Source organism: Bombina bombina, chromosome 5 (genome assembly GCF_027579735.1).
Source record: "Bombina bombina isolate aBomBom1 chromosome 5, aBomBom1.pri, whole genome shotgun sequence".
Classification (NCBI taxonomy): domain Eukaryota; kingdom Metazoa; phylum Chordata; class Amphibia; order Anura; family Bombinatoridae; genus Bombina; species Bombina bombina.
The window spans coordinates 227,628,975-227,655,939 of record NC_069503.1 but is presented as its reverse complement, the minus strand read 5'-3'; the positions used below and the strand labels follow the sequence as shown (position 1 = coordinate 227,655,939).

At 39.3% G+C, this 26,965-nt stretch overlaps 1 protein-coding gene across 3 annotated transcripts in view; it reads left to right on the top strand.

Moving 5' to 3' along the window:
• The window catches only part of ZEB1 (zinc finger E-box binding homeobox 1), a 288,560-nt gene extending 274,060 nt beyond the window's left edge, over positions 1-14,500 (top strand). For all 3 annotated transcript variants that reach the window (XM_053713869.1, XM_053713871.1, XM_053713870.1), the window contains exons 8-9: positions 7,997-8,177; positions 12,104-14,500. In XM_053713869.1, the coding sequence (XP_053569844.1) occupies positions 7,997-8,177; positions 12,104-12,639 (717 nt within the window). In that variant the 3' untranslated portion in view covers positions 12,640-14,500. The remainder of the gene's footprint in view (positions 1-7,996; positions 8,178-12,103) is intronic.
• Positions 14,501-26,965: the final 12,465 nt, after the last annotated feature.

The following is a 26,965-nucleotide window of genomic DNA, read 5'->3' as shown; positions in this document are numbered from 1 at the left end:
GAGCCCATAGATCTCTTAGACCAAAGCCCCCGGACACTGCCCCTCCAAGGGACATTATCATTCGCTTTAAAAACTTCCTCGAAAAGGAAATGCTCCTGAATCAATCAAGAAAACTACAACCAATCAGATACAGGGGCAATGTCCTCCAATTTTACCAAGACCTGGCTTCACAAACTCTACAGCGCAGAAAAGAGTTCAGCCCCTTAACAACACTCTTACGCAACAAAAAGATCCCATACAGATGGGGCTTTCCAACCCAGGTCTGGGTACTCAGAAATAATACCAGACTGACATGCAGATCTCCTGAAGAAATGGACTCCTTTTGCAAGCTACTGGGGATAGACCCCCCATCCGACTCCAACGTACAATACAAACCTGGACCCTCAACTTTAAGAAACGTTGGAGACAGATCCACATCTGAACAGATGGCTGCTAGCAAGCGGAACCAGGGCTCTAGTCAAGCTCAATTTGCCCACCTGCATCCAGATTCGCCACCCACTCCATCACAACATCATGAGACTTACAAAGACTTGACTCATTGAACTTGAAAGTGTCTCCTTTTTTCTCACCCTAAGGTTACGATAAGTATGCCTCAGTTTGTCTGAGTGTTGACCGTAATAACAGATTCCATGTATTAGCTAAATTCAGCTGGTCCTGTGGTGTGTATCTGTGAACGGCAGCGATGGCCATGTAATGCATGTAATTGGAGGAGGCGCTATTGACCCTCACCTTCTATGAAAACCATGGACAGGAATATATGCATGGCGGTCGCTGTCGGGAGCGGGTGCATATCGTATTTCTAGCAAATAGAAAATATACCCCTTAAACAGACGTACAGTTTATGCATAAAGCAAAGTTAGGTTAAATACAATGTTATGCCTAAAAGATTTATTTGCCACCTATGTACACATGTCTGATATTGAAGATAATTCTATGTTATGAAAAGTCTGGCTGGGCTACACTAAGATTACGTGTGCTCCGCCTACAGTTATACTCTCTATTTCTTTGAGCTGCTAAAAATTTTGATCATTTCTAATACAAGAGATAACAGCTTTTTCTAAGTTCACCTAAAGGGCTAGCCAACAGTTCTCCCCTCCACGAGCGCTCTCAGAAATGACCTATATTAGGCAGAGAGCCTATTTCTTGTTTATTCTGTTTGAAATGTTTTTTTTGTGTGTTTTGTCTAGTTGGACATATTGTTACTTGATAAGCACCCAGTTTAACGCAATTCTATCACTTGCTGCAATGTTCAAAAACATCTGTCTTATTCTCGAGCCACATGCCAATACATGCCCCACCACTCAATCATATCACAGCAACATACAACCCCACACCATGAACAATGACCTCTAACAAACCGCCTCAACTGACCCTTCTGACTCAAAATGTCAAAGGCTTTAACTCGCCAATAAAGAGATCTAAGGCCTTGTCCGATTTATCAAAACGACACATAGACATTCTCTTCCTTCAAGAAACGCACTTTAAAACACATCACATGCCAAAATACTTCGGGAAGCATTTCACCACACACTTCCGCAGCACAGGCCCGAATAAGAAAAATGGGGTGAGCATCCTGATACACAAATCTGTCCCATTTACCATTATCCAAAAGACAGCAGATAGAGAAGGCCGTTACCTGGGCCTGACAGGGCTATTGCACGGGAGACCCATAACACTCATAAATATATACGCTCCTAATACCCATCAACTGCCATTCTTCCGTACAATGTTCACTAGAATAGTGGATTTAGCTAAAGGCCCGATCTTCTTATCCGGAGATTTCAATGTACCGCTGCAGCCTACAATCGATAGCACCAATGTGAACATACAAATCCCCAGAAAACTTTCTAAAACCATTTGGCAGGGAATGAGAGACATAAAGCTCTATGACACTTGGAGATTCCTACACAGAGAGAAAAGAGACTACACCTTCTTTTCCCATCCCAACAAATCCTACAGTAGGCTAGATTACATCCTTACCAATCAGAGCGGTCTTTCCCACATAAATAAATGCGAGATAATTCCAACTTTCTGGTCGGACCACTCATCTGTTCAACTCAAATTCACCTGGCCTAACATCCCTCTCACCCCATACCAATGGAAATTAGATGATAGCCTTTTAGATCACCCAGACTTGGTTCCTAAACTAACCAAGTCTATAGAGGAATACTTCTCCATAAACTCCCGGTCGATAGAAAACAACTTCGTAATTTGGGAAGCACATAAATGTGTACTCCGTGGAGAGCTGATCAAGATAAAGGCCCACTACACACAGACTCACCGTAAGCTTTATCAGGACCTAACAGCAAGATATGCACAGCTAGAACACGCACATAAAAGATCCCCAGAAAACACTAATTTACTAACCGAACTTCAGACCACTCGAACAGAACTAGATAATTTCTTGAATATAGAATACCAGCTCCAACGCAAAAAAACTAATAGTTTGTTTTATTTCGAAAATAATAGATCCGGCAAACTTCTGGCCAGAGCGTTAAAAAAAAAGAGACTCAAATCACATATCTATGAAATACAAAACCCTAAAGGGAACCCATTCCAGACAACTCCTGATATTCTACAGGCCTTCCACGCATACTATACATCATTATATAATCTCCGCAACGAAAGCCCCACGGTAGATCATTCTGCCAAACTAAACGAGTATATCACAAAATTCCCGACACCCTCACTGACAGAAGATCAAAGAAATTCACTTAATAACCCAATAACTTCTCAAGAAGTCCAAACAGCTATTAAGTCCCTTAAAAATGGAAAAAGCCCAGGGCCAGACGGCTTTACGGCCAAATATTATAAAACCTTTTCGGATATACTGACACCCTATCTAACTATGATTTTCAATGAAGTGGCCGACAATAACCCCTTCCCACCTACAATGCTAGAGGCACAGGTGGTTGTGCTTCCGAAACCAGGCAAACCTCCAAACACACCTATGAATTTCCGTCCCATCTCCCTTCTGAACTTTGATGTAAAATTGTACGCGAAAATTTTAGCTACCAGAATAAACTTAATCTTACCCTCCATCATACATATTAACCAAGCTGGCTTTACACCCTCTAGAGAAGCTAGGGATAATACCACCAAAATATTAGATCTTATGGAATACGCCGCCACCCAAAAGATCCCATCAGCATTTTTAGCCATGGACGCAGAAAAGGCCTTTGATAGGCTAGACTGGTCTTTTCTGAAACAAACCTTACACACATTCGGCTTCCCACAACAAATTATAGGGAAAATATTTGCACTTTATAATAATCCACAAGCCAAAATTAAATTAAATGACTCTATCTCCCCCCCTTTCAACATTAAAAACGGAACACGACAGGGCTGCCCGCTTTCTCCACTTTTATTCATACTAGCGATGGAGGTGCTTGCCTCCCACATCAGGCACAATACCAATATTCTTGGAATGGAGATCGGATCTGCTACATATAAAATAACCCTTTATGCGGATGATATCTTCTTAACGCTAAAGGATCCTGAAGCATCGCTACCACCCCTGTTACGTACCTTACAAGCGTACGGATCATATTCCAACTTTAAAATCAATATCTCCAAATCCGAATTATTGGCCATACACCTACACCCTAATGTAATAGAGAAAATACAACAAAACTACCACTTTCGCATACAACCTAAAGCAATAAAATACCTAGGGGTATACATCTCGCCGTCTATAGAAACCATAGTCTCCCTAAACTATAAAACCCTCAACTCAACAACCCTAACAACCCTAAACTCATGGAAATGTAAACCCCTCTCCTGGCTAGGAAAAATCAACGCGATTAAAATGATCATCCTGCCCAAAATCCTGTACTACCTACAAACTCTCCCAGTTCCCCTCCCTGACCGTCTATTATTCTCCCTACAAAAACAAATAAATGGTTTCATATGGTCGCATAAAAGGCCTCGCATCGCTACTTCCACCTTATACCGCCCGAAGGAGCTAGGAGGGATCGGAGCCCCAAATCTACTGCGCTACAGACAGGCAGTTTTCCTAACGCGAATTGCTGACTGGTGCAAACACAACATGAACAAGGAATGGGTACAGCTGGAGCAGTCACTCTCAGACTGCCACTATCTGTGCGGTAATTGCTGGATCCCTAACGCCCAACGTAAACTACTTCCCACTTCCCCTAGACTAGTACATGAAACCTTCAGACAATGGGACAAAATCCTCCAGAAATATCCCACAGTCTCCACCACATATTCCCCTCTGACTCCAGTTAGCAAAAACACACCACTTCCATTCCTGAAAAGAACTCCCGACACATCCCAACTCACCCCTTTTCTACAAAGCTCAATCCCACACCACCTTCTATATAATGAAGGCGGAATCCAACCACAACAGACACTATGTGATATCCTCGGGGCTAACTTCCGAAACTGGTACACTTACACACAATTGAAACACTACCTAGCAACACACACCTCCAGACACCAATTTAAAAGACAACTCTCTCAATTTGAAGCAATATGTTTTCACTCTCACCCACAGAGAGGAATTCTATCTTTAACATATAAAATACTATCGCGAGTGTCTCACTTGACACCCCCTACATATGTAGCTAAATGGGAAAAAGACTTAGGGGTTGCCCTGGACCCACCAGATTGGAATACCATCTTTCACCAGATGACAAAAGCTTCATCATCCATCTCGATGCTGGAAATGAATATCAAACTGCTAAGCAGGTGGTACTACACTCCAGCTCGTTTGCACCATATATTCCCCAACACGACCACCATGTGCTGGAGGAATTGTGGAGAGCCAGCTACTTTCGCACATATCTGGTGGACATGCCCGACAGCATCATTCTTCTGGTGCTCCCTCAGACCAGAGATTGAAAAAGCTATGGGCGCACCACTTCCGTTTACCCCATTGGTTTTTCTTTTCAACAAATTCCCCAAAATTTCCTGCAAACTAAAACAAACACTACTCACAATTATGATCAACTCTGCTAAAAGATTAATCCCGCTTAATTGGAAAAAACTAGACCTGCCATCCCCCGCAGTCTGGAAATCCAGGGTGACACACTTTCTACAGCTTGAGAAATACCATTACACCAACACTAGACGGGTAGAAGAATTTCACAACATATCATTTCTATGGGAAGAATATATCAATAGCCAACAGTAACCTACTCCCCAGCTCAACCCTACTAACCTACTATAAAATGCACTCCCGTATGCAATATCCCTACATTCAGACTCTAAACACACTTACTCCACAGGGCTACCTCATGACAGTCAGAAAGAGGTCATAGACATTCCCGCAACGGTCATTCCCGTCACAATCACATTCACTGCATGCCTCTATTTTTGAGTGTCGGCTGATTGGTATCTGTCATCTAATCCAGTAATAATAATCAACCTCGAGTCCTACTGTTTTTTAAATCTTATTGTCTAATTGTAACAAATAATTATCTATTGTAACATTTGATGTTAATTTGACAGTTTTTCTAATGTTTTTCTTTGTATATTTTGGAATTATCCCAATAAAAGAATTTAAAAAAAAAAAAAAAAAAAAAAAAAGCATATAATAAAAATTATCCCTCTCAAAATGACTTTGGTTAATGTCGTCTTTTTAGTTGACAAGAATAATAATTATACGGACTCTAAAATTGTAAATCTAGTCATTTTAGCAGCTAGAAATTTAATATTTAAAAACTGGAAAAGCAAGATAGCACCATCAATCACTGAAGTTAAAAACTATCTCAGAAAACAATATTTAATTGAACAGAAAGCTACAGATCTTAAACTAGAAAGAGAAATAAAATCCTTTTTTGATAAATGGGCAAAATTTATAAAAAAAATTGAATATTTAATATTCCCTTTCAGAGATACCGATTTAGTACTACTGGGCACTTGGTGAGGAGGGGAGAGAGAAGACAATACTATTTCTTTCCTAATTCTAATTTCTTTCCCTTTTTTTTTTTTTTTTTTTTTGAGCCTTTTGGCTCTTTAGCAACATAACTTTTGTATACTAATTCATCTTACCACCCACCCCCCACCCCCCTCGCCTCCCCCTCCCCCCTATCATATGGCATTCGGGTTCCTCATGATTGCACCAGACTCTAACTTGCGGTTCCCTTCAGAATCATAGCATTTATAAGTACTATGCTATATACTTGGAAAAACCCAGTCATATAAATAACTCTGCTTACTACCCTTAACACTATTATTTTTAGAGCAATATAGAGCTATACAAATTACAAACAAATTCTCCTTAATGATACTGCTATTTGACTTTAATTGCTATTCAAATATATATCTATTAGATGCTCATTGGGTTTTAGCAATTGAGAATGTTATCATATATGTTACGGTTTTCATTTCATTAAGGTAGCAGATATGGTTTAACGATTTGGTAGTGAGACCAATGATAGGTCCCTTCCTTTTTTCAATAAGTCACCATGTTAAGTTTATGTGTTAAGTATGTTATAAAACATAGTATAGAATATAAATTCATATATTCAACAGTTATGATAGTATAGTAAATGTAGCCAGGCAGGTGTTATGCTCATTCTTTTATTATTAATTTAGGTATTATGCACATTGCAGGCTTCAAATAAGTTTCATTTATATCATTAAATTAGTCTCTAGTAGGAAATAATTAGAAAATATGAGGTTGAATGTATTCATTTTGGTAGGCCTGATTTCCTCTGCGAGGTCTTGGGCGTGATTTTGTATTCCCATCAAAATGTATGATGTTATTTATTTTCTTTGTCATGTATTATGCATTTAACCTCAATAAAAATTATTATAAAAAAAAAAAATTTGCATGTCTTTCTGAATCATAAAATTTAATTTTGACTAGACTGTTCCTTGAAAAGACAGGGACATAAAACCAAAAAATGAAACTGTCCTGGAAAAACTGGACAGTTGGCAACTGTGTGTGTGTGATAATTTATATGTATAACATTAAAATAAAAAAAATTAAAGCTAAAGTAAGAGTATGACCTGTCCTTTAGCATAGTCATTTGTTGGTGCACATTTATACACATATTGAAGAGATGCTGTCTCAAGGGGAGTGTATTCCTGCCTTTTGTTTGTAGTTGTTTATGTAATTACTGTTAGTCTAATCTATTTGTATTACTTTGGCTTTAACTGGCTTGTTATCAAAGAAAAACAATAATCCAGATATAGGCAATACAGGAAAAGGAATAGGATATTTCTTAGTGCTTAATATTGAAATCCAATTATTAAGCAATAAAGTATAGAAAATTAAAGGGACATGAAATTCAAAAGTAAACTTTGGTGATTCCGAGCATGCAATTTTGAAGAGACATTTCAATTTAGTTTTACTATTACTTTTATTGTTATTATATTGCTTCATTCACTTGCAGAACATATTCATGCACTGAGTAAAAAATCAGACTTCAGGTTAAACTATAACTTAATACAAGGTTGTAATATGCCTTTAAAAGAAAAACAATATGGTGAATCAGAGTTCAAGTAAATCTCAGTTGAATAAAGTATTTGTAAGTGCTTAACAAATGTTGATAAAGGAGAACACTTTTGTAGGATAGCATTCTCTGTTTAACTATGCAGAGATATCTTGAGGTTTTCTGTTTCTGCTACCTACTAAACAGTCTACCATATGGATTAATAGCTCTCCCTTTTCCTATTTATTCTAGCAGATGATTCAATAAAACTCTACCCTATCTCTGTTTTAGTGAATCAGCTGTATAGAATAGCATACTAACTGATGAAGCTGGAGGGGCTGGTGGAGCCTGTGAGGCTGGAGAGACCTCATAGTGAATTTTGCCTGGTGATTACGTAGCTCATTAACACTTGGCTTCTGATTGGCTAACACAGTTACAATTGTCTTTTTTTAGGTTATTTCAATGCCGTGTCTAATTGCTGATATATATAATTTAAATATATATATATATATTTATTTTCAAAACAGCTATTTTTATATACAGTGCATATGAGGCATACATCTTAAGTATTGCATAAATGTCTTATATTTTAGGATGAAAGGCAAGACACAAGTTCAGAAGGGGTCTCAAATGTGGAAGATCAAAATGATTCGGATTCCACTCCACCAAAAAAGAAATTAAAGAAAACAGAGAATGGACTGTATGCCTGTGACCTATGTGATAAAATATTCCAAAAGAGCAGCTCGCTGCTAAGACATAAGTATGAACACACAGGTATGTAAACAGGCAACAATTTTAGCAATCATTGTAACTTACCTTTATTATTATTATTATTATTATTATTGTTTATTTATAAAGTGCCAACATATCACTCAGCATTAAGTATAAAGCTATGTAATACAATAAACAGAATACATATACATACATTGTACATATTCAGTTATGTAGTAGAATAATGAGAAGACAATTACATTAATCGTAAAGGTAGAGGACCCTGCCGTTGGGTCACTGTCAGCTGTAAACCATCATTATATAAAATGATCGACAGGCAGGTGGACTCATGTATAGGGATGGGCGAATGTTTTGCAACATTTGAAAAATGAATTTTAACACGTTTGTTTGTTTCGAATGTTTGCAAAAATATCTAACATTTGTTGAATGTAATAGTATTTCTAATGCTATCTTTAAATGTAATATTAGAATTATGCAATATTCAAATTCAAAAAATGTGAATCAGTATATTTGTATATTTCTAATACTCTCTTTAAACATAATATTCTAATAATGCTATATTCAAAATAGAAAAGTTAGAATAAATATATTTTAATCTATTATGTATCAATTTACCAAATTCCCTACCGCATTGAACTATTGAACGTTTGAATAGTATTTGCTAAATCGTATGTTACATTAAAAATTTCAAATGTGGATATTATGAAAATTTGAAAACAAAAGTAACATTCGAAAACCGGAAATAACATTTGATTACTGAATTTTAATAGATTTTCGTTCTTATCAACATTCGATTGTCCAAAATGAATGTCCACAGCACTATTTGTTCTACCAAGCAAATTTCACTTTTTCCCATCCCTACTCATGAGCTTACATCTTAAAGTAAGTTGGACGTATCCTTGAACAGGAAGATTTAAAGTTTTTGAGACTAGAGGAAAGTCTGACTAAGTGAGGCAAGGAGTTCCATATGATAAGTTGCAACTCTAGAAAAGTCTTGCAGACGAGACTGTGAGGAAGTGATTAGAGATGAGGAGAGAAGTAGGTCATGCACATAGGGGAGGGCAAGGGTTGAAAAGTGTGCTGTGTTGGTGAGGGCTTTGTGTGTTAGGGTAAAATTTTTGAGTTTTATTTTTGAGCCAGTGTAGATGTTGGCAAAGAGGTGCAGCAGATGTAGAGCGATGCTTAAGAAAGATGAGCCTGGCAGAGGCATTCATGATGGCTTGAAGTGGGGGCAGGCAATAGCTTGGGAGACCACAGAAGACATAATTTCAGTAGTCAAGGCAGGAAATTATAAGGAAGTGAATGCGGATCTTAGTTGTGTCTTGAGCGAGGAAGTGACGAATTTTAGAGATATTTTTAAGGTGGAAGCAGCAGGATTTAGCTAAGGACTTAATATGGGGAGCAAAAGAAAGTTCCGAGTCATGTGATCCCAAGGCAGCAGGCCTGAGGGGTAGAGATGATTACAGAGTTTGTCACAATAAGTGAGATTTGGGGAATGGGGAGGGAGGAAATAGAAGTTCAGTTTTAGAGAATTTCAGCTTTAGGTAGTGAGAAGCTATTCAGGATGAGATATTAACTAGGCAGCTGGTGACACAAGTCAGCAGGGAAAAGGAAATGTCTGGTGCAGAAAGATAGATTTGGGTGTCATCAGCATGAATATGATACTGAAACCCACAATACTTAATTAAAGAGTATAGAGATGATGTGTAGATAGAAAAGAAGGGGACCTAGAGCTACCCTAACATAGAAGGGTAGAGGGGAGGAGGAAGAGCCAGATAAGTATTCACTGAAGGTACGGTTAGAAAAGTAGGAAGAGAGCCACAGTACAGCTGTGTCAGAAATACCCAAGGATTAAAGGGTGTGGATCAGCAGTGAATGGTCAACATTGTCAAAGGCTGCAGAGAGGTCTAAAAGGATTAGCATGGAGTAGTGACTTTTAGACCTGGCAGTAAGCAGGTTGTTGGTCACCTTGGTGATGGCAGTTTGGGTAGAGTGTTGGGGTGAAAGCCAGATTGCAAAGGGTTGAGATGATGGTTAGATATGAGAAAGTGTGATAAGTGTTTATTAACAATCCACTTAAGAAGTTTAGAGACGAGGGGAAGCTGGATAGAGTGACATTTTTTAAGAATAGGTGTAATTAGAGCGTGTTTAAGGGATGATGGAAATGTACCAGATTTAAGGGAGAGGTTGAATATGTGTGTGAGGATGGGTGTAAAGCACGGGAAAGGGAAGGTAGTAGTTGTGATTGAATAGGGTCAAGGGGACAGTTAGTAAGATGGAAGGAGAGCAGAAACCTCCTCCTCTGTAACAGTGAATGTGCTGAGTTTTTTGGTAGGCTGAGTTTGAAAGTTTGCAGTGATTTGTGAGGAGTGGATATTGTTGTGGTAGGAGGAGTTCATTTTAGTTTTAAAATGTATTGAAAAGTCATGTGCTGTGCGAGAAGGGGCAATGGAAAGAGAGGGAAGGCACATGAGGGTATTAAAAGTAGAGAAAAGACATTTAGGATTGTAGGACATAAATGAAATAATAGTTGAAAAGTAGTTATAATTGGAGAGGTTGAGGCTGGAAGAATTGGAGTGCGTCATAAATTTGTAATGCAAGAAGTCGGCAGAGGAGGGAGATTTTCTTCATTGCCGTTCTGCAGTGCGGGTGCATTTTATATATACTGAGTTTGACTTACTTCCCTGTTTGAACCTTTCTCATTTACACTGTCTAGTAAAAAGTCCACTTATCTCAGCACAAATGTCATAAATAATGTAATGTTGGATGATGTCAGTAAGGACGATTGTGCTACCAAGGGAGATCTAAAAGTTGTCCTCATAAGCCAATGAGCAATTCAGAGATGTTTTATGTATAACAATAATTTTCTGTTAGATTCAATATCTATTTACAGTTTTAATGCAAATATTTACATGTGTATTATATATAATTGCAGCTCTTATAAATCTGTAATTAAATATGTTAGTTTTTCATTAACGTAAAAGAGAAATCATGACACATAAAGCATATTATTTGAATGTCAGTGAAAATAAGTATTTCTGTTTTCTAAAAATGAAAGATTATGTACTAAGATGGCTTCATTTGTTAGGGCATTACATTGTTATAAAGAGCAATTTCACTAAAGCAGAAAGATATCCTTACATTTTAGTGAATTAGGGTGATATAAGCAGTGGATATATTTTCCTCAGTGTATCAGTTCTTAGATAAAGGAACACTGTTTATATCATTGCTGTGAAAGAGGAGCCGTTATTATGGTGAAATAAAAGCTATTTCAATTTAACCTGAAACAAGTGTAGCTTTATAATTTGTGTTCTTCCTGTTTAGGCTAATTAACTGGTAGGCACTTTCTTCTAATGTTCATTGGCTGGCAGGTACTTCTTGCTAAGCTCATTGGCTAGTAGGTACTTTCTTCTAATGTTCATTGGCTGGTAGGTACTTCTTGCTAAGCTCATTGGCTAGTAGGCACTTTCTTCTAATGTTCATTGGCTGGCAGGTACTTCTTGCTAAGCTCATTGGCTAGTAGGTACTTTCTGCTAAGGCTGATTTGACTGGCCATGCGCAGTTTTACCGATCAGCTGATGAGCTTTAGTAGGAAGTACACAACTGAAACATCTATATTAGATTCAAGTTAGATTTAAACAGCTTTTATCTCACATTTTATTCAGGGGGAGAAAAACACCATGTTTAAATGCTACTGTTTGATATGAATCAAGCAAGTTCCAAAACCTCTGCTACATGGAGGAGATGAACGAGCCACAGTGCAATATAGAATATAGGACTCGATCTCAACAATAGTATAATTTGTCCAAGGCCATATGAAAAAAGTGTTTCACCTGCTTGATGTTTAACTATGTACTATACTGGTTAAGTGTTTAATGAAAAAGCCTATATATCATATGAGGTGAAATATGTTGTGTACATTGCTTTACATAAAAACAAAATCTAAACTTAATGTTTTTTTATCACAGGTAAAAGGCCACATGAGTGTGGAATCTGTACAAAGGCATTTAAACACAAGCATCATTTAATTGAACATATGAGATTGCACTCTGGAGAAAAACCCTACCAATGTGACAAATGTGGGAAGCGATTTTCACACTCCGGATCCTATTCCCAGCACATGAATCATCGCTACTCATACTGCAAGAAAGAAGCAGAGGAACGTGATGGTATTGAGCTGGAGGAGATAGGGCAGGAGAACCTTAGCAGTGAGCATGTAGATTCTCAAGTGTCTCCGTCTCAGATAGACTCTGATGAGCGTGAGAGCATAACTAGAGAAGAGGACAGTGAGAAGGATGAAGAGGAGGATGAGAAAGATATGGAGGATGTACAGGAAGAAAAAGAATGTGTTATAGCGCATGACATTGAAGAGGCAGAAATAGGAGATGAAACTGAACAATTAGATGATACTTCGATGGAAGAAGAATGTGTAAATAAAGAAACTGGTTTGGAAGAAGAAGTTACAGAACAGAATGTGTCTGAGAGTGACATAACCCAAACTTAGCTGATCTCTTTTCCAAAATGGAAAAGTCTTATAAAATTAAGAATTTTATTCTATATAATACATGCTTTTCTCTGAAACACAGTAGCTTATATACTGTGGTTTCTGTTCACTACTGTGTTAAAAAATCCAGGTGTGCCTGAAATCTTAAACTTAGTAATTTTTCACAGCAATTTTAAAAATTTAGGAAACAAGTTTGTTACATGCAACGTCAAAGATATATATATATATATAGAAATAATGACTCAGAAGCTAAACATAATCAGGTTTTAAACAAACCTACTCATTCTGCTCATATACACATCTGGATCCTTTATTTTATCAGTATTATGTTTCATGACTGTGTTGGCTAGTTTGTACATTTGGGAGAAATTTTTATTGTATTTTTTTTTAATTAACGTTCATACATTTACTAAATTTGCATCAGTATTTTATTTTATAAAAAATGTGAGTAACTTCTGCACTACAGAATTCCTTTACAAATAATGCATATTTTAAATGTATCTACTACCTTTGTACATCCAAGTCAAGGTAGAAAGTTATAGATGATATAGTTAGCAAATTATAATTTACAGCATATTTTTAGCCTTAAGAAAACAACAAAGTGAAGTAAAGGGTGTGTTCTTATAAATGTGGTTAAAATGTAATTAAGATTTTCATGAAGCTCTAATTGCAGGGAATAACCATTTATTCTGGGAAATATAGCAAAAATCAGTGTTTGTAGTTGCTTGAATATGTAGTAGAATATGAAGGATATAAAGCTATGTATCTCCTTGGCCTTATGCAAGACTTCTGTGCTGTAAGTGCCATTTCAGTATTTTAAAGGCAAATATTTGCCTTTTTTTCAGAGTGGGGTCTATAATAGTTGCATTTTTAACTTTTCTATACTTTATTCCATAGTATAAAACATCCATCTTTACAAATATATATATACTTTTTTTTTAGATGTATTATTTTATTATTTTGATTGTTACTTACCACTTTTCTAATAGAAACTCAGACTATTTAAGTGTATTTTTCTCTTTGTTGCTTTTTAATGGAAATAAGTCCTTGCCAGTATTTGTTCAAAACATGCTAACTATTATGGACCCCGTTATTGATGGTGTTAGCAAAAATTACCTATCAGTATTATTTTACGTTCTTTTAGTTTAGGTCTGTGCAACGTTTTTTTGTACTGTATGTCTTCAAACCTGGCAGTATTAATACCCTTCTTACTGACATGTACCTTTTAGTTTTAGATAACTTTTATATTTATGTGTCTTATTTTTATATTTCTTTATTTATTACACAGTCTAGTGTATAAAACTGTAGTTTGTATTAATACAATAATATATTTTAGTATGAAATTTTGGAAAGTTGATAAGATTTAAAGTAGAGATTCAAATGGTTCTCTTGCATTGAGATTTGATTTACCAGTGTTATGTTAACATTTATACTTGCCTTGGACTGTAGAAAAAGGTAATTTAAGACAGGAATGTAATAGATTTACAGTCGCAATCAGGTGATGTTAGTTATGTGGCTTTTAGTATGAAAACTGTTTTGAAACTCACTGTGTTACTAATGGCAAAATACTCTGCAGTTCCAGAGAAGCCTAATTACCACAAAGGTAATCGTCCTTAGAAAGCCAAATTAGAGTAACTTTAAATTACAGTGTTGAGAAGTGGGAACAATGTTTAACATTTTTGTGCCAATTTGTTCCTGTATTCATATATTTTTATTGTTTTTGTATTTTATTTTATTGTTTTTTTTTTTTTTTTCAGGGAAAAACAAACAAAGCATAACTTTTTATGTTCATTGTTATATCATAGCCATTTTCTAGTTTTTTACCAAGCTCCCTCTCTCACAATAAAATACATCAACAAGTCTCTTTGTCTTTCTTTTTTTTTCACATCACTATATGATCAATGTGCAAAAAGTAAACCACCAGCATACTTTATTTTGTATGTGTTGTTTTTAAGTCATTAAGCAATAAAGAATATAAAAAATAGGAACACAGCAAAAATGGCTTGTCTTCAACCCTATCAAGTAATAAATATGTTCTAGTTTGTACAGCCCTAAATCCCATAAACAACATAATAACCAGAAGAGATGGGCTCATAGGGCACATGATTTTAGAACTGAATGCCAACATGCTTTTTAGTGATACAAAATATGTTTAGGAGGTTTGGCAGTGGGTAACACAGGGCTGGGCAACTCACTACTCGGATGAAGCCCTATTGGCTGAAACGTACGTAGGAGTCTCTACATTAGGGAAGCATGGAGAGACAAACGCTGCGCTACAGGAGTTGTTGGCATCATATTAAGTGCACACAACCAGACTTTCATAATACTAATATCAGCTGGGGATCTAATACCAGTTTTGGATTTGTAGAAGATGCGCTATTTTAATAATATCTGTGTTAAACTTGACTTTTAGCAGAGCTGTATGTATTACAATTCTTTCTTAGCCCTAACATCTTACTAACACAATTCTGAGACTGCTTGCTTATATTTATTTAGCTGTTAAGCCTGCTTCAGATAGCATTATCAACTTAGTGCTAAATTATGAGTTGCTTGCTAACAGTCACAAGCAAAAAGGGGTTTATTGTGGCTGTTTGCGCGTGTTGGGTTTTTTGCTCATATTATAAGCTGACAGTAAACACCATTGCTTTAGCATAATTAAAGTTAACGTGCGTCGGTTTATCGCAACCTCAGAGCTTTGGTTAACTGTTTTGTGAAATAAAAAAAGTCACAAAACACATCAAAAATAAACTCATTATAACACATCTAATAAAAATTATGAAATAAAATATTGCACAAAAAATGTACATGTATATGTATATAAATATGTCTATATGTTTGTATACATGTATTTATGTATTTATATGTGGTTTTTATGTATATACAGACATATATATAGCGATATATATTAGTGCTTTGGATCCCTTTGCTATTAATAAGATGAAAACATGAAAAAACATATTTCCATCTTAATGGGCGGAGAGTCTACTGTTTCATTCATTACTTTTGGGAAATTAAGAACCTAGCTACCAGGAGGAGGCAAAGACTCCCCAGCCAAAGGCTTAAATACCTCCCCCACTCCACTCATGCCCCAGTCACAGGAGGTTGGCAGAGAAGTGTTGGAAGATTTGGAGTAGTCTCTTATGGAGGGTAGTACTCTTTGAAATGGGACTGGAGTTTTAAGTAGTCTTGTCAGCTTCTCAGTGAGAGCATGGGTGACTGTTAGAGTCCATAGATGCAGGAAGAGTCTTTCTGCGAACCGATCCCGACTCAGTTTAACAGCTCCATTAGCAATCAGCGTTGACGAGTTTCGCTGCCTGCTTTTCTTCTCTCAAGTCCATGTCGGGAGCGACGCTACTATCCTGTCACACTTGAAGGGCAGTGTTCCTGTTCCACAGCGTTGATTCTGGTAAGATCATTTCATTATATATATGTGATAATGCAAGAAGACAGGGTCACAGTGTGGCTCCTTTTATCTTTATAGAATCTTGGGTAATGCCCTCAGCAGGGGGTTTTGGAACACGGAGGATTTTATTATACATAATATTGTTTATTGTGTTTCTGCTGCACTTGTGGGAGATAAATGCTCTGTCAGTGTGGAACAGTCAGTTCGTTAGCAAGAGATTGAGGCAGGCTTTTTTTGGGGCGTCTCTCGAGTGTGGTCCTGCATGGCACTTCTTGTGACCGTGTGTAGCCTCTGTAACTTCCTCTTTCTCGACCTGCATTCGGAGAGACAAAAGCTGTTTCTTGTAGTCCGGGTCATAGGAGGTGGTGAGTGCCCCGGCCAATGGGATATATAACGCTTCTGGGTCGGAATCGGCTACTTCTAGGCCTCCGTTCGCAGAGGAACCAGATTTCAAATTTAAGATGGAGCATTTGCGTTTTCTGCTGAAGGAAGTGTTTGCTAGGCTGGAGGTTCCGGAACCGAAACCCCGGAGAATTTACAACGATAGGGTAGTGCCCCAGGCCTTCCCATTTCCTATCAAGATGGCGAACATTATTAGGAATGAAAGGGAGAAGCTGGGTTTGCCCTTTTCTCCCTCGTCTTCTTTTAAAAAGCTTTTCCCTGTTCTGGATGCACAGCTCGAACTGTGGGGAACCCGTCCCTAAGGTGGATGGTGCTATCTCCATCCTCACTAAGAGAACGACCATTCCGCTTGAGGATAGCTCCTCTTTTAAGGAACCCATGGATAAAAAGATTGAGTCCATGTTGCGGAGGATGTTCCAACTCAGGGGGTTCTTTTCCAACCGGCGGCGGCAGTCGCTGCGGTGGCTGGTGCGGCTACTTACTGGTCTGACGCACTATCAGAAATGGTCAAGGTGGAGACTCCCCTCAATGAGATTCTAGAACGAATCAAAGGGTAGAACTTTCCTTCATTTGTGATGCTAACATGCAGATTATTTGCCTAAATGCTAAGAAATCAGGGTTTTCTGTTTAAGCCCGCCGGGCTTTGTGGCTAAAATCGTGGTCTGCTGACATGACTTCTAAGTCGGGCTTGCTTTCCCTACCATTCAAGGGGAAGGTTTTGCTTGGCCCTGGCCTGGATTCTATCATAACTACAGATACGGGTGGCAAGGGTGCCTTCTTACCTCAGGATAAGAAGGCCAAACCTAAGGGATCTACTTTTCGTCCCTTTCGTGCGGACAAGTCTCAGCGCCAACAGCCTGTCGCAAAATCTGAGCAATCCAAGGGATCTTGGAAGCCAGCTAACTCTTGGAACAAGTCCAAGCAGAACAAGAAGCCCGCCGAGTCAAAATCGGCATGAAGGGGAGGCCCCGACCCGTCCTTGGATCAGGTAGGGGGCAGACTATCTATTTTTGGCCTGGAAGGGAGACGTTACAGACCCTTGGGTCCTGGAGGTCGTCGCCCAGGGGTACAGAATAGGATTTAAATTGTATCCGCCCAGAGGCAGGTTCCTCCTGTCAAACATCTCTTCAAGAAAAGACCAGAAAAGAGAGACGCCTTCCTGGGGTGTGTGAGGGATCTCTCGGGGTAATCGTCCCAGTCCCTCCGGCAGAAAGAGGTCTGGGGTATTATTCAAACCTTTTCGTGGTTCCAAAGAAGGAGGGCACGTTTCGTCCAATTCTGGACCTAAAGGCCCTAAACAAGTTTTTGTCAGTTCCATCGTTCAAGATGGAGACGATGAGGTCAATTTTGCCCCTGGTTCAAGAGGGAAAATTCATGTAGACTATAGACCTGAAGGATGCTTACCTTCATGTTCCAATCCACAAGGATCACTTCAAATTTCTAAGATTCTCCTTCCTGGATCAGCACTTCCAGTTTGTGGCCCTTCCATTTGTTCTGGCGACTGCCCCAAGAGTCTTTACAAAGGTTCTGGGAGCTCTTCTCGCAGTAGCGAGAGCCAGAGGGATTGCAGTGGCACCGTATCTGGACGATATCCTGGTCCAGGCTCCGTCCTACAGTTTGGTTGAGGATTACTCAGGAGCTCTTCTCCTTCAGTCCCACGGGTGGAAGATAAACAAAGGAAAGAGTTCATTTGTCCCCAGCAACAGGGTGGAGTTCCTGGGTACGATAATAGATTCTTAAGCAATGAAGATATTTTTGACAGATCAGAGACGTTGCAAGCTTGCGTCCAACTGTCTAGCCCTTCAAACATCCTCCAAGACATCTGTGGCCAGGTGTATGGAGGTAATCTGGCTCATGGTATCAAGCATTGATGTCATTCCATTCGCCAGGTTCCATCTCAGACCTCTTCAGCGGTGCATGTTGAGACAATGGAACGGCGATCATTCAGATTTGTCCCAACAGATATCTCTGGACAGTGAGGGAGTCCCTATCTTGGTGGATCCCAGGGTAGTTGTCTCAGGGGACATCCTTTCTGAGACCATCCTGGGAGATTGTAACCACGGATGCAAGTCTATCAGGATGGGGAGATGTTTGGGGTGCCAGAAAGGCACAAGGCAGATAGACTCGAGAGGAGTCGAGTCTACCTATAAATATTTTGGAACTTAGAGCGATATTCAATGCTCTGAGGACTTCGTCCCAATTCATAGGATTCCAATTGGAAATGTTACCTCAGTGGATTACATAAACCACCAGGGGGGGACGAGAAGCTCCCTAGCAATAAGGGAAGTATCTCTGATTCTGGACTGGGCAGAGACTCACAATTGTTCGCTCTCAGCGATCCACATTCCGGGTGTGGACAACTGGGAAGCTGATTTTCTGAGCAGACAGATGTTTCATCCAGGGGAATGGTCTCTCCATCCCAAGATGTTTGCGGAGATCTGCAGCAGATGGGGGACGCCGGAGATAGATCTCATGGCGTCCAGACTCAATTGGAAGCTACCCAGATACGGGTCGTGATCCAAGGATCCCCAGGTGAAACTGATACCCTGGGACTTCAATCTAATTTACATATTTCCACTGTTGCCTCTTCTACCTTGGGTAGTGGCCCACATAAAGCAGGAGTAAGCTTCGGCTATTCTGATTGCTCCGCCATGGCCGCGGAGGACGTTGTTTGCGATGTCATCATCTCCGCTGTGAAAGTTACCTTGTCACAAGGATCTGCTAGTTCAAGGTCCTTTTCAACATCAAAATCGCGATTCTCTGAGGCTGACTGCATGGAGATTGAATGCCTAGTCTTAGCCATGAGAATATTTTCGGAAAGAGTGATTGACACTCTCGTTCAGGCTAGGAAGCCGGTCACTAGATACATCTACCACAAGGTGTGGAGGACCTACTTGTCCTGGTGTTAGGAATGAGGATATCCCTGGCATTAGGTCAGAGTATCCTGGATTTTGGCCTTTCTTCAGGACGATCTGGATAAGGGTCTTCCCGCCACTTCCCTAATCGGCTTTATCTGTACTGTTGCATAAGAAGCTTGCAGAGCTTTCTGACATTCAGTCCTTTGTTCAGGCTCTGGTTAGGATCAGACCTGTCTTCAGGAATCTGGCTCCTCCTTGGAGTTTAAACTTGGTTCTTAAGGTTTTTCAGAGGGCTCCGTTTGAGCCTATGCATGCCCTTGACATTAAGATCCTCTCATGGAAGGTCCTGTTGTTATTGGCTAATCATCGGCGCGCAGAGTCTCTGAGTTGGCGGCCTTGCAATGTGAGCCTCCCTACTTAGTTTTTCATGCTGATAAGGCTGTTCTTCGCATTGGTTTGGGATTCCTTCCCAAGGTAGTGTCGAGTAGTAACATCAATTAGGAAATTGCTCTCATGAGAATGCGCTTCCATAGGCTCCAATGGGAGCCTTGTTCTCATGCTGTGTCTTATGTCACAGCATGAGAACAAGGCTCCCATTGGAGACACAGCATGAGAACTAGTGCAGCGAAAGGGGTAAGTCGCACAGCAATGGCAGCAAATTGTAAATATAAATGTATATGGCTATTTAAGCACACAGTTCTCATAGACCGCTATGTAAATGCACTTTCCAGTGTCATTTTTTTTTTCTAACACCCCATACCCACCAACTTTAAACCCTCATAACTGCTTATTGCAGTTATTTTATTTAAAAAATAAATATGCTACTATCTTTATATTTTAATATGGTATATCACACTTGAATTTAGGCCATTTGGTGGACAATTATAAAATTAACTTGTAGTGGCTGGTTATTTATCAAATGCCCGCAAATGGGCAAATTTGCCCGTTTGCAGGCGCGCAATAAATTAGCACAATAGCCCAATATTGGCATTACTCTCAACACAACATACACAGCAGTCTTTACAATGTCTCAAGTTCTAACGTGCAGTATATAAATGAATTACATCTGGCTTCGATGTGATCTAGATTTTCCTTTAAAATAGGATATTTCAGTGGAACACAGTTTTTAATTTATCCGAATTTACACCCTTGACTCGTTAACAATGTATCAGTCTGAATTATATTTAGGAGATAACATCTGTCCAGATTTCCATACAAAAGGAAAATGGTTTTGTATTCAGAGTTTCAATAATCTTTGAATTGAGAACATACAGCTTGTTGTATATACTAGGGTTACAATATGATTTATTATTATCTCAGCAGTAACCTCCAGTAATGTGTAAGTGTACTTATCTTTTTTTTAAAAAATATTTTTTATTAAGGTTCAGACGGAAAACAAAAATACAATACAGTTCTTGCGAAATAGATTGCAAAGCCTCAAATAGGCGTAATCATATACAAGATAATTAGAACAGTAGAGACAAATGTTCAAGTAATCAAGACATAATCTCTGTAGGCAAACTAAACCTTCCATTTTACATTTTTTATGGTACACTGTAAACATATTAGATAATTGACAGGCCACTCTTGGGCTAACTTGAACAAAGAAAATTGAATTATACATATTTGTAATAAGACATTCCTGGTGATAGTAACCTAGAAGTTATTAGGGTAACACAGTAGGGACGAGGGGAAAGGGTATTGGGGAAGGAGGAGGAGGGAGGAAGGAAGGGGGAGGAGAAAGGAAAAAAAATAAAAAAAAATTCTTTCCCTTTTTCTTCCCTTTAAGAGGGGGGTGAAAGATGAGGGGTTAGTAAGTTCAGTTAACTTGTCAAGGTTTTGGGCATCCTTCTAAAACCCAGCCAACTACTGGGACTTGTTAAGGAGTTTCTATGTTTCCCATATCTCTGGGTGCAAGACAGTCTGTCTTACTAGGACTCATTAAGTTGCTTCCATGTTACCCATATCTCTGAGTGTAAGAAAATGTTATTTTGTTGGGTGAAAATCGGGCCTTCCATTACCTCCAGGTAGGCCATAGTTTTAACTATGTCTCTCCATGTGGGCGGGGTTTGTTGCTTCCACAGTCTGGCTATTGCTAATTTAGCTACGGTTAGAATGTATATGCTGAGGAGGGCTTTTGGGGTTGGAGCTATCTCTATATTTAATTGTAGTAGGGCAGTTTGTGGGGAATTCTCTAGAAGGGGAACTAGAGTTGTGCATCTATGTGAAATGTCTTTGCCAGAAGGGTGTCAATACCGGGCATTCCCACCAAATGTGGGCCGACCCACAGCCCCTCCAACACAGTGGAGAATTAATGTGAGAGATTTTAAAGAGCCTAAGTGGTGTGAGGTGCCATTGTGTGCAGACTTTGAGTTATAGTTCTAGCAAGGTAACACAGTGGAGTGCCTGCTTAGTTAGTGCCACTGCCTTGGACCAATCCTCTTGTTCCGCTCGAAACTGAAGAGCGCTCTCCCAAGCCAGAGTGTAAGCTGATTTGTAAAAGGCAGGAGAGTTTAGTAGATCTCTATAAGAGATTGAGAGGGCTCGGGGTACCTTCACGTTATTAGTCCATCTCTTTTCCCACATAGTGGGTTCACGGAGAGGCTGTTCCAGAAACCCTCACGACTTCAGCAGACTCCTAAGTCTCCAGAACTCAAATTTTAAAAGCTGCGACGGGTTGTAAGTATTGAAAAACTGCAGAGCCGATATAAATTGCCCGTTGACAAGCAGATCTGCAATACAGTTTATTCCACGTTCTTGCCACAGGTGGGGATGTGAGTCTCTAAGGGCCGCTAGCAGGCCGGTAAGAGAATGGATGGGAGAGGGATGGGGAGCTATCTGTGGCAGTGAGCGAATCCTATCCCAGAAACGAAGGGCGTGGGAGATAAGTAAGTTCTGGATTTTGTAAGAGGATCTGACATGTTTGGGCAACCAGATGAGGTCCTGCAGGGTAAGTGGACTAGGAAGTGTTGCTTGCTCCAGTACTTGCCACCTGCTGTTGCAATGCGTCGTATTCCACGAGAGAATATGCGATAACCTTGAGGCTTCATGGTAAAGGAATAAGTTGGGAGCGCCCGCACCCCCACTTAAGAGTGGTTGTTCCAATATTCTAGTAGCTACTCTAGGATGTTTATTTTTCCAAATGTATTTGTTGCATATCTGTTGGAATTTACCTATGAGGGACTTCGGAACTGGGATAGGAAGCAAACGAAACAGGTACGTAAGCTTGGGAAGCAATAGCATCTTGAATGCTGCTATACACCCAGCCATGAGATGCACGGGACACTCCATTTATCTGCACTACTCTGAAACTGTTGGAGGAGGGGGTAAAAATTAGACTCAATTATAGTGGGTATGCTGCAGGACAAGAATACTCCAAGATCCTTAATCCTTAGTTGAGACCAATTAAATGCATACGTTCTTTTTAGTTCTGCGAGCTCTACATCTGACCTATTAATGACATAGGCATCTGTTTTACAAATATTGAGCTTATAGAAGATAATTTGTCCAAATTGATCTAATAGCTTAAAAAGAGTAGGAAGGGAATGGCGAGGGTTGCTCAAAAATATAGTAAGGTCATCTGCAAATAAAGCAGTATTTTGTAGTCCCCACTATTTCCACCCCTAGGATCCCAGGACTACTCCTAATTGCCTCAGCAAGTGGCTCCATGACTAGGGCGAATATTAAAGGGGATAGGGGACATCCCTGTCGCGTCCCATTTGTGATGGGAAAAACTGGAGAATGAAATCCCAGGCCTCTAACAGAAGCCGAGGGTGCTGAGTATAAAGCTTTAATACAAGAGTGAAAATATGGAGGAAAACCAAATTTGTTTAAGACTTCGAATAGGTAAGCCCAATTCACCCTATCGAAAGCCTTTTCTGCGTCTAATGCTAGAGTCGTACATTATTTATTTATTTATTTATTTATAAAATATTTTACCAGGAAGGATACATTGAGATTTCTCTTGTTTTCAAGTATGTCCTGGGTCCACAAAACATTGCATTGATACAATAGGGTACAATAAAATTCAAAAACAATAATAATACACAATAGATGCAAAATTTTTACATAGAACAGGTAAGAAATATATAATCAACCATGACAGGTGCATTCTGTTTTGAGATATGTAGAGAGGGATCTCTTAAAGGATATTAGGCTTGGGGAAGATTTGAAAGTGTGCGGGAGGTCATTCCATAAATGTGGCGCTCGGTAGGAAAAGGAGGATCGAGCTGCTTTCTTTTTGTATTGAGGCAAGCTAAATAATGTGCTGGTACTGGAGGTTATAGGAGGTTATAGGAGGTGGGAATAGCCGGGGAGAGCATTCTGCTCAGGTAGGGTGGGAGCTTTCCAGAAAGGCACCTAAACACAAGGCAGGAAAGATGGAGGGTGCGTCTGGATTCCAGTGTCAGCCAGTTTAGTTCTTTTAGCATGTCACAATGGTGGGTCTTATAGTTACATTGTAGCACAAAGCGGCAGAACGAGTTATACAATGTATTAAGTTTATTAAGGTGAGTTTGCGGTTCAGGTGCGTATACTACGTCCCCATAATCCATGATAGGCATCAGCATTTGCTGTACAATCGTTTCCTTTACTGTAGGGCTGAGGCAAGATTTGTTTCTGTACAGGGCACCTAATTTTGGATAAAGTTTAGATGCAAGTTTTTCTATGTGGAGGCCAAAAGATAGATTAGGGTCTAAGAACATACCCAAGTATTTGAAAGAGTGGACTGCGGTCAGCGTGCAATTGGATTTTGTTTTGATGCGTAGATGGGAATTTTGTAATTTGTGTAATTTAGGCCCAGTTCCAAAGATCAATGTGACAGTTTTGTCAGTGTTTAGGAAGAGTTTGTTTTTTAAGATCCACTTTTCTACCTCTGTGAACTGGTTTTGGAGCACTGCCTCAAGCTGTGGCAGATCAGATTTGTTTGCATAGATTACTGTGTCGTCTGCGTACATGTGTACAGTTGAGGATTTGCTGACATAAGGCAAATCATTTATAAATAATGTGAATAGTAAAGGGCCGAGAATGGAACCTTGGGGAACACCACACGTGACTGGGAGAGGGAGGGAGTCACTGTTAGAAACAGAGACATATTGTGATTGATCCAATACATATGATCTAAACCAGGTTAACGGATGATCATCAATACCAGAGTTTTTTAGTTTGAGCAGTAGTATGTCGTGGTCCACTGTGTCAAAAGCCTTAGCAAAATCAAGAAAAATAGCTCCAGTTAGGTCTCCTTGTTCCATGCCAGTTTGGATGTCGTTGCAAACTTTTAGGAGGGCAGTTGTAGTAGAGTGATTTGGTCGAAAACCTGATTGATCAGGGGTCAGATAGTTAGAAAGTTGGTAATACTCGCATAATTGCGTATGGACGCATTTTTCTAAGATTTTTGACAATACTGGGAGCAATGATATAGGGCGATAGTTAGAAACCAAGGTTAACTCCCCACTTTTATGAATAGGCACTACTCTTGCAGTTTTCCAGAGTTTGGGTATGTATCCAGACACCAAGGATTCGTTAATTAGGGTTGCGACAGGCTTAGCAATTGCCGGCGCACTGAGCTTCAACAGCATTGCTGGGATTTGATCAGGTCCAGACTGGTTTTTCATTTTTAGATTATTAAGGTGTTTCTTAACGACATTGATGGGTACAGGTCTAAAATTGAACTTCTCTATATTGTGTCTTTGATGTTTTAGTGGGGCCTGATCCACATTTGTAGCTTCAGGATGCGTGCCATTTATTAGTTTGTCAATCAGGGTGGTGGAGCATCCGACAAAATAATTGTTAAAGGCATTTGCTACTTCTAAGGGGAGTTGCAGGTTTTGGTTATCCACATTGACAGCGGAGGGTTGGGAGTGGATTGGTGGATTTTGTAAGTTATTTATGAGTTTCCAAAACTTTCTGGGGTTTGATATGTTATTGTTCAGATTTTCACAGAAATATTGGGCCTTAGCCAATTTTGTTTGTTTAGTGCATATATTTCGCCATTGTCTATATACACAGTGATCATTCATAGAGCCAGTATGCTTGAACTTTGACCACAATGAATCCCGAAATTGGTACATTTGAATGAGGTGAGCAGTGATCCAATTCAAGTGTGCTCCTTTTACTCTCACCTTACGCAGCGGGGCATGTAAATTCCAAACTTGTAGGAGTTCAGACTGAAAGAATTCAACTGCAGAGTCTAGATCTGGGATTAGGTTTAATCTGTGCAAGGGGAGGTTCTTGATGTCATTTAGAAATGATTGAATATTACATTTTTTGAAGGACCTGGTGATTTGAACCTTGGGAGAGGATTTAGTAGCCTTTATTTTGCGCACACAGTACACTAAGCAGTGGTCACTGAAATTGTTAGGAAGAACACCTGCCTCCTGGATTCGGTCTGGAGAAGTGGAGAGAATCCAGTCTAGCAGGGTATGATTATGGCTTTTGATGTTTATGCGAGTTGGGGAGGAGATTAATTGCGTTAGCTGCAAAGATTTAAACAGCGAGCGACAACTGTTATTTTTTGGATTCAGCCAGTCAATGTTAAAATCTCCAAAAACCAAAATTTCACTTTTTGGGTATTGAGCTATGGATTCACTAAGGAGCTGTGCTATGTCTGAAATGGAATGCACAGGGGAGCTAGGTGGGCGGTAGATTCCTGCAACAATGATTGATTTACTGCAAGGGATCTCAATTTTCCCGGAAAGGAAATCAAAGGTGGCAGGAGAGCTAGATTTTTGTATGGGGGTGAAGTTTGTGGAGTTGTCAACATAAATTACAATGCCGCCTCCTCTCTTTGCTCTGTCATTTCTATGGCATGAATACCCATGTATTGCAATGGCAGAGTCAGGTATTTTTGCATTTAGCCATGATTCAGAGATCACAATAATTTTTGGCTTGTATTGAAAACACCAAGCTTGCAGTGCATCGATTTTTGGTAGTAAGCTGCGGATATTACAGTGCACAAAGGAGAGGCCTTTTTTAGTTGGAAGGCTAGGAATGGAATTTGCTGTGGGACCAGGGTTAGACTCTACATCATTTGCAAGGGCAAGAGGGCTGAGTCAGCTGAAGTTGGTCTGTGATTTTTCTCTAAAGACTGTGGTAAATATATTTTAAAATTCAGCTGGGGAGAGAGATAAATTAGTGTTAGATTGCCCTGCAAAAAAGTTAAGGGAGGGGGGTCTATGGACATTTGAGCTAGGGGGTCATGTAGGCAAAAAGAAAAAAACACAGGAAAAGTTCACAAATTAAAGAGATAAGGGAGGCATCCATTGAGGAAAATAAAACCATTAAAACAAGCAAGATATATGGTCCATCAATGTGCTCCAATATGCATTTAAAATAAAGAATAAAAAGAATAGCCAATACATATTACAACACACACATTAGTAATAACAGGGAAGAAATATAATGAGATAACTATTTTCCAAAGCAGAGGGCTGAGTCAGCTGAAGTTGGTCTGTGATTTTTCTCTAAAGACTGTGGTAAATATATTTTAAAATTCAGCTTTAGCAGAGGGCTGAGTCAGCTGAAGTTGGTCTGTGATTTTTCTCTAAAGACTGTGGTAAATATATTTTAAAATTCAGCTTTAGCAGGAGGGCTGAGTCAGCTGAAGTTGGTCTGTGATTTTTCTCTAAAGACTGTGGTAAATATATTTTAAAATTCAGCTTTAGCA